The 12,267-nt window shown below is 42.0% G+C and overlaps 1 protein-coding gene across 1 annotated transcript in view; it reads left to right on the forward strand.

Annotated features, from left to right (window-relative positions):
• The first annotated feature begins 388 nt into the window (after positions 1-388).
• The window catches only part of LOC147245214 (cytoplasmic phosphatidylinositol transfer protein 1-like), a 42,900-nt gene continuing 31,021 nt past the window's right edge, over positions 389-12,267 (forward strand). Inside the window, exon 1 of the mRNA XM_086185718.1 lies at positions 389-905. Within this exon, the coding sequence (XP_086041844.1) occupies positions 858-905 (48 nt within the window). The 5' untranslated portion in view covers positions 389-857. The remainder of the gene's footprint in view (positions 906-12,267) is intronic.

Below are 12,267 nucleotides of genomic sequence, written 5' to 3' on the forward strand. Positions count from 1 at the left end.
ATTTTGTACATGATGAAAAATATAACATTGTAAAATTTAAGACAAGAATTATTTTTTCACTTTCCATGCTTTAAGTCGTATTCATTGGTGCTTTCTAAACACTGATGGTGGGCAAAAAATAGATGGACTGATATAAATATTAGCCGTTGGACCAAGCCTTCATCGCTAAGTTTCAAGTCAATGCAACACGAGCTTTAATTTTTTATTTAAAAATTGTTTAGCTCAAAAACCTCAGAACTATTATCTATCTACCAACCACAGTCCACGACAGTGTATATCCGTGTGTGAATCTTTTTTTTAATAGCCGCGCTTTTACATTGAAAGTCTGGTCACCTTATTTCCGGTGCAATCTCTCTCTTACCTACTTGATCCAGCCACTTCAGACGGCTGCGCATCCCTGGACGGAGCTGTCAGGACTCAATCACACAGCCGGACCCACGCTGGCAGCTTCGTGGAAGTTCACTCAAGTGAGCGCGGTTAGAGGAGGATTGTTGTCGGTGTGTAAGGAGCCGTTGAGCGGCTTGGGAACTGCATCCTGGTCCGGGACGCGGGGTAAACAAGAAGCCGCGTGAGACTGCTGGTGGATTCGTCCTGCTTTTGGAGTTTAACTTAAAACTTTAACTTCCAAACCTTGTCCAGGAGATAAATCAACCTAAAACTGTGCGTTAACTTTACCGCAGGAGCTGGGGACAGGAGTGGTGCTGATGCGGGAGTGCGGGGTGGGTGTTTTGGTGAATTGATGGACCCCCGCGTGGCCTCCTTTCATTGATCAGATGATTTCTAGGAAATTGACTGATTTACGGGATCAAGACTGACGGCTCTCACCTTCCTCTGCATCTCACCACCGTTGTAAGACGATGTTGATGAAGGAGTACCGCATCTGCATGCCTCTCACCGTGGAGGAGGTAGGGGAAGTTTACTCACCATGTTTTTGTAGCCTTCGGTTGTTTCTTATCGCCCTAACAAAGCGCTGCTCGTCCGCTTTGTTCGGTCTGATCTGTAGTTTTTACTTCGATGCGCAGCGCTGGTCTTGGTTTGGATGTTTGTTTTTTTTGCGCTCCAGCGATGCCAGCGGGACAGTGTGAGCAGTCACCGCCGGGTGGCACTGCTGCCTCCTCTCATTGAGGACCAAGATTGTATCCGTAAGCAGAGTGAATCATGCGCATATTTCAGGGGCTAAAGTACAACGAGTACATCCCTGGATGAATGTATAGTGTTTGGACTGCGGATGCCCTCGACCTGTGTTCCCTCTGCATAGCAATATTTCATTAATCCAGTGTGAGATTAAGGTTATTATCTTTTTACCATTCCGTTTTGTTTGCTTGTTATTTATTTAAATCCGGGCAGTGATGCTTATAAAACAGCTGCTTATATTCTGTGTCTCTCTGATTCAGAGTTACATAATTCAAACACAACAACACAGGTTTGATGCACACACGTGTTGGATTAGATTGTTTTGTTTCGATGAATATGTAGCTGGACAGGACAGAGGGTGAGAGGATCCCTTGGGAGAAGTTCCCTTCAGGCCACAGTCTGTAAAAACCACGGGTGCAGCTCACGCTGAAAGATTTCAGGGTGCAAATAGATTTGTTAAGTCTTGCTCCTGGAACTCCTGCATCTGTTTGGCACGTTTACACTCGCAGGCTTCATCGGGTGTCATTCTGGGGAAAAAAATGCTCTTGAGTACATATTTGTACACAACTCCTTGCCCCGCCTCCTTCTTGTCTGCAAGACTAAATTCAGGGCTAAAAACAACAGGTCCCAATGTGAGTAAGTGCAAATTTTTACCTAAAAACATGGATTGAATGAGGCCTATTGTCAGGGGTGGATGTGGAGGGGTTCAGGTTGGTACTGGCTATCTCTTACTGACTTAGAGAGAGACAACACCCCCCCCCCCCCCCCTTTTTTCAAAATGTAGACAACTTTCACTTTTCTTTAAATCCACAACGTTGCCAGATTGGGTTTTCAACCCCTTTAGACAATTAAAATCACACTGGGCCAGAAAAAACATTGGGCGATGCATAATTCACAAACATTTGGGTGATGAGTGTTGATTCATTTTGTTGGTTTCACTTATCTTGTTTTGTTTTGTGTTGTTTGGGTTTGGTGTCAATCAGAGCTGGCAGCCCTGAAGACCCCCCATGTAAAACTCTTGCTCTGGACTTTGTTCCCTGAAGCTACGAGTTCAGCAGCATCATAAAGTCCCAGTTGTAATAGAATTAGCACCTGGGCTGCCACTTCCTGGAATCCTTCGTGAAGAAATTAGTGGCTGTTAGAGTCAATATCCCTAAATTGTACGGTCCCATTTCTGTTAGTGAAGATCATTGCAGTTAAAGCTCATTCATTTGGTGCTGATTGAAATTGAAGACATCCATACTTTTGTCCAAACCAATCAGAGAGCCTTAATCAGCCCATCGATCCGTATCTTACTCCATCTTCCTGCCTGAAGGAGTTTCTGTGACTTTAATGTTTATAATTACCAGCATGCTGGTTTATCACATCTTGTCTGAAGGCTGATTGGCTCCTCGGCTTTGCTGCACTCCAGTGGAGATGGAAGACACGGCTGCTCTCTGGTCAGCTGAAGGCTATTACACTTGTTGATGTAATGATAATCATGGAAGCCCCGGACTGATCTATTGAGCTGTCACTGATCTGACAAATGAACAGTTGTAAGCTATTAGTTTTTGCAGCTTTGCAGGAACACACACACACACTTACACACACACACACACACACACACACACACACACACATACACACACACACACACACACACTCACAACAAGAGGACACACATTCCATGCTATCATGTGCAGTACTCGTGTGTGTGTGTGTGTGTGTGTGTGTGTGTGTGTGTGTGTGTGTGTGTGTGTGTGTGTGTTCTTGTACTTGCTACACATTGAGGACTAGAATACGTATTTAACCAACACAGTGAGGACATTTTTGGAAAGTGAGGACATTTTAGCAGGTCCCCACATCTTCAAAGGACCATTTGAAGGTCAAGACTTGGTTTTAGGGTCGAGGTGAGAATCAGGTTCTGGTTAGGTTTAGGGTCAAGGTTAGGGTGAGGCAGTCAGTTGAGAAGGTTAGGTTTAGGGTGAGGGGCTAGGGATTGTATTAAGTCAATGAAAGTCCTCACAAAGATATAAGTACAAGGATGTGTGTGTGTGTGTGTGTGTGTGTGTGTGTGTGTGTGTGTGTGTGTGTGTGTGTGTGTGTGTGTGTGTGTGTGGACAAGTCGAAACATTTAGTAATTATTTTGGCCAATGAGGTCGTGTTTCGGGGTTGGTTTTTTTTGGTCTGTCAGCAGCATTGCAAATAAGCTATTCGGAGGATTGTCACCTTAACTGGTGGAGAGGTTTAGTATTGGCCAAAGAAGAAACCTTTACATTTTGGGGGCAGATTAGTCACAGTGCCACCTGGTGGCAACAAGAAATTGATTTTTTTCTTTTTACTACTGCTGGTCTATCAGATTCATGTCAGAACTTGAGGGATTACTGTGAAGACTGAGTTTTCTTCAAGTGTTACTACAAATTTTGATACTTCACCATAGAACAGGAAAGTGTTCTAACTGGACCCCATGTGATCAGATCTTTTCCAAACTTTGCAGGTTTGATGAATATATTTACATGATAAATTTAGCGCCACCCAGTGGTTACAGGAAGTAAGCCTGATGGAGCACCCATTAAAATGACACTGCATTGTCTTTACGTGATATAGACTTGTGCCACGGTGTATTAGTCCACTCCCTCCTGCAAAATTCAGATACTATCAGGCACAACTAGCGCAACCCAACCATCACACACGCCGGCGTTCAAGACTGCACTCATCACTGCTTGCAGCTTTAATGAGGACCAGACCACAATAGTAGCAGAAGCTGATCGTTCACCTTGGCCATGCGCTTTCTCGTTGCGAGCAGATGTGCTGCATGTAACCTTTTTTTATTCTGGCTGCAAATGCAAATATATACTACATTACTGCTCTTCTCTCATCTGCTTCAGCAGTAAAAGAGTCCTCCACCGGTGCTGCCGTCTGGTTCAAATGACACATTTTACTGTTATGGGATCCTGATCAAACACACTTTAACGTCCCTATTATATCATACGTGCTGCTGCGTCTTGAGTCATGAATCTCGCAGCAGGAAAACAGAATCTTCTTAAGATGATATGGGGACATTAGTGAAGTGGACACAAGTAGACAGCTAAAGTATCTTATTTTTCAAGTGCAACGGGCCTCTTCAGGAGACATGTGCATTAAAATCGAGATTAAACTGACGCGCTGCCGAGAAAACAGAGAGAAGCTATTAGGAAAATTAATAAGTGACACTGACGTAATTGAAATCTGGTTAGTAAAATACACTTTCCTTCCCTCTGTGTCTTTCTGATGTCATTGGGAATTAATGAGGAAAAAATGGGATTTAACAGGATTAAACTGGACTTAGTTGCAGCAACTTAAAGCGGCTGTAAATATTTAAATATGGTTTAGATATATAGTTTAAATATATAGTTTTTTGTACATGCTTTAATTTAATTTTAGACTCTGAATGACTCTTTTTCTTGAGAAAAGAGAGAATGGATTTATTTTATTCAGCATTCATCCTTTTTTTAATTGTTGAATGAAAGTTCTTTTCACAATGAGATGAAGTTTTTAACCCAATAGAACTTCGCAGATTTAACGGTCCCATCCGCTTTTACAAGTATTGAATAGTTTTGAACTGATAAGGTCGAAAAAAAAAAGATTCTGAAAATAATACGAGAATCTATTTGATATTATTTACTCAGTTTTGACTCTGTATCCCTGCCTCAAGTCTTGTTAACCTTGAGTTTCTCCTGTGGAGGTGTTCTACTGCAGCAGGACTGGCTCACCTGTTTAGGTTTAGATGACATCAGCCAGTGGAAGTCAATACAAGGTCGGTCTCTGGTGTTTTTTTGTTTTTTTTTCATACGTTTGTTTGTTTTCCCTCCAAACTGAGATGCTTCACAGCATGTCCAGGCCCGGACCCAAAACCTTGTTTATGTCCCCGTAGTGGACTGACTAATGATAAGCTTGTTCCTTGGTTGTTCCCTTAGGAGATGGTAGCTCGTGACCTGGTTCACGCGTAGCAGATGGAGAGAAACATGATGCCAGACATCAAAGGATGAGCCAGAGAGAGAGAGAGAGAGAGAGAGAGAGAGAGAGAAGGGGCAGCTTTACTCAGCAGCATTTTTCAATGGACTGCACATACTGAGGAACATTTACACCTGCTATTAAAGCTTCCTGACATGAAGCGTGCATGATAATTCAAGGTGTAAATGCACTGTGATTAGATCTGGAGGACCGCATCTGGAGGTCTTGTCTGGCTGGTATTGTGTTTGGATCCTCAAATACTCAATACAAGGCTTTGGCGTGCTGTGGGTTCCTCATCTGACCCCCTTTACTGGTGTGTACATAGACTGGATAGTGGGAGTTGTGCTAAGGTGTTGCTGTGGGTCTGGGTAGTTCCCTGCATGTGGGTCTTACCTGGATTCTTGCTGGTCTTGTCTGTGGATCTGAGCATCAAATTGTCCTGCCTCCCACCTTGGACACCCTGGGTCAGCTGTCTTCTTAACACCAAATATTCCCTTATTCATTGGACTGATTCCTTTTAATTTTAACATCCATCCATCCATTGTCTTCCGTTTATTCCTGTTAAGGGTCGCGGGGGGTGGAGCCTATCCCAGCATCTACGGGCGAGAGGCGGGGTTCACCCTGGACGGGTCACCAGTCCATCACAGGGCCAACACATAGAGACAGACAACCATTCACTCTCACAGTCACACCTACGGTCAATTTAGAGTATCAATCAGCCTCGTCCTCTCTTGATGTCTTTGGACTGTGGGAGGAAGCTGGAGTACCAGAGAGAACCCACACAGGAACAGGGAGAACATGGAGACTCCACACAGAAAGATCACCTGCCCAACCCGGGGCTCGAACCCAGAACCTTCTTGCTGTGAGGCGACAGTGCTGACCACTGCACCACTGTGCCGCCACTAATTTTAACATGTAAAAAGAAAAAAGGAAAGGTAGTTAAATCAACATAATTACTAATTAAGGAAAGACACAATAAATTGCATCCAGCAACACTTACACAACACAACCTACAAGCACAGGTGAGTAGGAAGAAGTGATTCAGTCAACACAGAATCTGAGGACAAAACAGAACCGCCGTGTCTCAGAATAGGAATTTTTAAAAAAAAAATGTTATTGATACCAATGGAAAAAATCAGTCCGATTCTTTTTGTATTCCCTTTATTGCTTCCTGATTTCTGTGCGGAAAATTATGAGTCGAGCTCGGTCCACAACAAACAAAGAGATCTGCCAAGCCCCGCTAGCACGGTGCTAACATGGATGTGTGATATTTACTCTCAGCAACAGACGTGCTGTTGGGCTAGGAAGCACTTGAGTGTAGAGAGTGAAATACGTGACATTCCTGTAATTCAAAGCTACACGCTTCCTCATTTCGTCAGGCATTATAAACAAACATTACCATCTTTTTGAAATGAAGTCACGCTTTAGACCCTGTCCTCCTGTCAACCAGTGACTCCTTCTCGCTCTCTCTCTCTCTCTCTCTCGCTCGCTCTCTCGTTCAAAGTGTCCAGATGCATTTGTCATCAGTGTCTGCGATGCACAACATCCCAAGACTCAGACGCACACAATTACGATGGATTTGACGATATGGAACTGTCATTGAGTGTGTAATAGTTACAATTACAGGGCCCTTTCACACTGTTATGTGCAGTTCAAACCGTCGCGTCGGAACAGAAAAACAGATCAATCTTAGCATTTTGTGACTTATTTACTTTCATGAAAGATCTGCAGCATGTAAACTGCCTCCTGTACTGTATTTACTGGACTAAAATACACCGTCTCTGTCATTTGGTCCAAATAAGCTGAACTACAGCGGTGAGTGTCTTTATGAATGTTTCCATCATTGTTTTTTTGTTTTTTTTTAAATGCCATTAATGTCTTCCAATTCAATCTCATCGCATCCCACAGCTATTAAATATTTGCTCTGATATCCATGACAAGACTATTGACAGAGCTTTCACTGCAGTTATATCTCCAATTAATTAACCAGTCAGTGTTAAAGAACAGAGCGTATCTTTTTGTGCACCTGAGCAGCAGCAGCAGCAGCAGCCGTCGTGTTATTCTCACTGTTTCCATGATAAGCTCCTAAGTAATGAGCTGGTGTGCGTGGGTTGAGAGAACCAGAACATCTTTGCACTGTTATAAGAGCAAAAATAAATAAATAAATGAAGTTGTGTGTCTGCCACGGTTGTTTAATAAAGTCAGTAGTCAAGCTCACTTTTGCTTTCAGTCAGTGACTAAAATTTTTTTTTAAAATGAACTGAGAAAAAAAAACCTACTTTTGATGATATTTGGATGTCAGCTCAACTCAAAATAGTCCATTCAACGATCTAAATTCAAACGTTTATGAATAATTTGGTTGTCACTTTGCCAGCGGGAAAAATGTAGGAGAGTTGTACATTTTATTGTTCCTTGCATTTTATGAAGTGTGGATGTGAACATTTAAATGAAAGGAAGAAAATCTGTTCCAGGTGTAGCGGAAGGTGTTTTTGGATCCTGTTGGACTCAGTTTAATGAACCGTTTCCTCCGTGCAGATGTTGTAATTAGAGTGAAACGGGATTAACATAATGCATGTTCTCCGAATGTTGCAAGAACAGATTTCAGTTTACTTTTAGTACACATTTCATCGCCTTCAGCTAATCTGATTGAGATCAACGCTTTTTCTGCTATTAATATTGAGGAGAAAAGTTTTAATGTGTGTGGTAGAAGAAAATAAAGACTTATAACTGGAAATGTTTAGTTTAGAGTGACTGCATTACCGTCTAACTTAAATAGGCACACATTAGCTTCCACTGAGCTGCGTGCTAGCAAGCTGGCTACCATCGTGTGCAAGTACGAAGAGCCTGAGTGACACACCGATTATTAGAGTAAAAGGGGGACCTTTCATTTCTAGCATTTCATCTCCTGAACAAGCTAACAAGTCAACTACCACACCGTCTACTCCTGTCAGAACTCAAACTTACTTGCGTTGCAAGAAAGTTTTTTAACATCTGTTGCACAACATGTTGTACGACATCATTTTAAAGTAACTCCACATTAAAGTCTGTATAGCTGACATGTCACTGTACATCAACCCAAGCAGATTTATCTGTGAAATGCCAAACTGGACCGATACAATCAGCTGGCTGATGAATCGGTCTGGCTCTAATTGTGCGCTCTTCATAGCTTCATAAGTCAGTTCGGTTTTATTGCTTTCACCTCCGGTTGCTGTCTGAGGGATCAGTCAGTTCCCTTCTCGCTGTCACTATGGTGATATTTGTCTACTGGTACTCGAAAGACTTTATTTGAAATTATTCGATTGAAACTGGGGTGATATTTTCTTGGTTGAGCTCACACACATTTTGTCTGAGAATGTACTGTAGCAGTGAACCAGCCGCTCTGAGTCTGGCTGTTGCTGTGCTCTCTGTAATACATTATTTAGCTGTCGTGCAGCCCTGCATTCATCACTGTGGCCGACAGAGCGAATCTTTTGGGGAACGAGGGCAGTTGCAGGCAATTAGTGCGATATGATTTGTCTCCAGGTTCTTCAATAATGTGTTTTCATATTTGTGAGTTTAGGGACCGGAGGGATTCTACTTTTGATGCACTCAACTGTACTTTATGCAGAGTCAGCCTGGATAAGTGAAAAGGTTGCGAGTGAGTCACGGCAGAGATGTTAAAAATCAGAGTGAGAGCGGAGATGCACTTACATGTCGTGTACATCATGTCGGCATACGCTGCTTTTATTCGTGGACGGGCTGAGTCCTCTCTGGAATCTGTTCCCGTCTCTCTCCTGTCTCTCCCTTTCTCTTTCTGCAGATAGTGACCTTTAAATCTTTACTATTTAGACTCCAAAGCTTTTCAACAAATCAACTAAAGACAAAATTACAGACTCAATAAGAAATAGCTTTTTTGTTTTTTTTTAACTTAGTCTGAGAATCTCATGCTCTACTGGATAAAGAAATCCCTCCAGCAGCCTGTATTAGTACTTTTGTTAATTGGATGATATATTAGAAAAATGTAATGAAGATGGATCCTTGTCATTTAAAACAAGGAGGCAAACGTACCTGCGCGTTTCATAACAATGTGCACCTAAAAAACACGGAACAGAGTGTACAAACAGACAATCCATGTCTGAAACCACATCAGAGTAGAAAGTTTCACTCGTCCCACTCATGCATACATTCATGGGAGAGTCGCAGGAAAGTGAGTTTTTGTTTAAAAAACAAAACAAAAAAGAAACTTGAGAGGAGCTGCTCAGTGAGAGAATGATTATGGCTTCCATTCTAGTTATGAAAACTGAGAGGTGCAGATTGCCTGTTTTACGCATATAAAGGAGGAATAATGGTGTTCTGCTCTCAAGTTACATTAGTTTCACTGTGTTATCGTCCCCATGTTGTTACCCTCATCAATTAGATATTTGCCACCCAACAGAATCAATATTTCATCAAATCTGAATCTAAAATCAATGACATGACATTCTTTTTACAACACCTATGCAGAGTTTTAGAGAGAGCTCCAAGCCACCAACAGAGGGGCTAGAGAGGAAGGAGACCACATTCTTCCTAAATTTACAGAGACCCAACAGTGCCTCACGAACCACGTAGGTTCATATTGTCAGTTGGACTCGTAGCACAGCTACATCGTCGGCACATCTGGTGAAGAAACTGTAAATGAGAAAACTAGAATACCGGCTTGAGCCAGTTCATATGAGTTGGGGAGTTTTATAATCAAATTAATAGAGATTTTGATGGAAGAAAGTCAGGTATTTATGCCCAAAAAAAAAAAAAACACATTTTAACACCAAACGCCACCGGCTTCAGCATCAAATTTGAAATCGCTCATTGAGTTGGAAGAAATTTCTCTTCCACCGTAGAGCATTTTGTGCTCCTATTTTCTTGGCTTTTAGGAATAATCTTTGTGATTCTTTATTGGTGGGCAGACTTTGGTTAGGAAAGTGAGCAGCAGCATGATGGGGGGACTGAGGACAAATGGGCAGCAGAGACAGGCTGCCTTTAGAAAGAGTAGTTTAGAGCTGATCAACACAAAATAATGTGACCTTTTAAATTTTTTAACTGAATGATGACACGTACCTTGTTAGGTGTAAACCTGCACGATTCAATTAATAAGGGAGAACTTGGTGACAGCGGTGAGGAAAAACACCGTTCTGCTTTGACTTGTTGTGCACCAGGGGCCAGATGAACTCAGTGAGAGGGACAGGAGAGAATGCTAAATAGCGTACCTCATAGTTCCGGTTGTGGATGGATTTGTTTCGTCCACTTTAAATTGTGTTTTATTTCACTGCCAACCTCCAGTTGTCCTGGGGAACGGGAGGACAAACGCTCATTGTTTTGCCGGAGGTGCTTCACCTGCACGCAGGGACAAATAATGTGCTGGAGGCTCACCGCACACATCTGTGCAGGTGACTCAGACAACTGCATAACTCTGTCAAAAGTTTGTTTGTTTGTTTTTTTAAAAAAATCCTTTTTGCAATAAATTTTACTCAAATTCTATGACAGCAACAGAAATTCACAGTTTCTGTTTTTGAGGTTGTTTAAGGGGAAGGTGGCAAGGTTACAGTCACTGTCGCAGTGGCTACGTAGCAACATTAATGTCCTGGTGGGTCAACTGCTTTTCTATTTATAGCACACAGCCAGGGACTAAAATAAGAGCAGGAGCATTTGGTCAGGTGACTGCGGGGGTCGTTGTATCGGTTAAATTAAAAGTCCTGAGGGCGTAGAGGCGGTTCATGTCGGTGTCAGCGTGACACGAGTTGAGTATTTAAATGTGTGATGGAGCCTGAAGTACACTTCAGTACTGAGCGAGAGCAAGAGAGCTTGTTTATGAATTTGTAGCTGTATGGTCGATAGCAGAGGGACATAAAGGGGAGAGGGGCCGGGGAAATACAAAGGAAATGCAGTCTGCATTCACAGTGAATTGATATCGGCCTTGTTAGTCACAAAAGTGATATGAATACTTTGCATGTTGATTTGCAGATATTGGATCTTGTAAAGAAGAGTAGTTGGTCAGGTCTAAACTGACATTTTGAATTAAAGCAAGTAAATAGGTTTTGTAATGGTGCATCATTACAAAATGGAATAAAACCACATAAATAGATTTTTGTCGGGTGACAGCTGGTCAAGTCAGGCTTATTTATTGGGGCGGCCATCTGCCCTGACCGGTTGTGGCATAAAAGAGCAGGAAACGGAGACAGAGACAAAGACACATAGGAAAAATGGATGGAGACAGATAAGGAAAGAGTGAGAAGGAAAAAGAAGGAGAGAGATCGACAGACAGGCAGACAGAGTCCACGAAAGAGACAGATAGAGGCAGGTAGACAGGGACAGAGAGACAGACAGAAGGGAAAGGGGACAGGGAGACTTAAGACACACAACAACAAACAATAACAACAACAGCAGAAGAATAGAAAATAGTAGAAAAAAAAAGCCAACAGGAAAACATGCAACTATCACATAACAAGGTCAGGCTTACACGAGCAGAGAGATACTACTTTTCTGAAAAATTTGAGTACTTGGCCATCCCCTAATTTTATGCTGCATAAATCAAAAGCTCTAATAAAACAGCCTGAAATGTGAAAAACTCATCAATATTTAGTGTGCAAACTCAATAAAAGACAATTTCCATTTATAAACATGACGTGTAATAGCGGTGGGGGTTTTTGTAATTAACGAAAATATATATTATAAAATGATTGACATCTCATGATCCTGCTTCCGGTGATGTGTTTGACACTCCTCACAGACTCAGACTCAGAGTTCCTGCGGGGTTTAAGATCGCAGTGACACTTTTTGAAATTACCACACGCACACACACACACACACACACACACACACACACACACACACACACACACACACACACACACACACACTACCTCAGGTTAAAATACTTTAATTCAAGAAAACAACAGCCTGGTTCATATTTTATTAATTTGCTGTATCTTGTTGAATGTTTTACCTGCAAAATGTTGCTGACAGAAAAGCAAAGTTGTACGCAGTTCACGTCTGCTGGCGTAGCTTGTATTTTGACCCTTTTCACAGTAGCCATTTTAACTTGTCATTACAGATGTAATAGATAAGCTGGGCTAGCTAACTTTTTGCAGTGAGCAATAATTCCATATTAACCTTTCAGCATAATGTAATTCAAGTGATATGAGAGAA

This window comes from Aulostomus chinensis, chromosome 18, assembly GCF_037954235.1.
Source record: "Aulostomus chinensis isolate RoL2024-O1b breed Wild chromosome 18, RoL_Achi_v1.0, whole genome shotgun sequence".
Classification (NCBI taxonomy): Eukaryota; Metazoa; Chordata; class Actinopteri; order Syngnathiformes; family Aulostomidae; genus Aulostomus; species Aulostomus chinensis.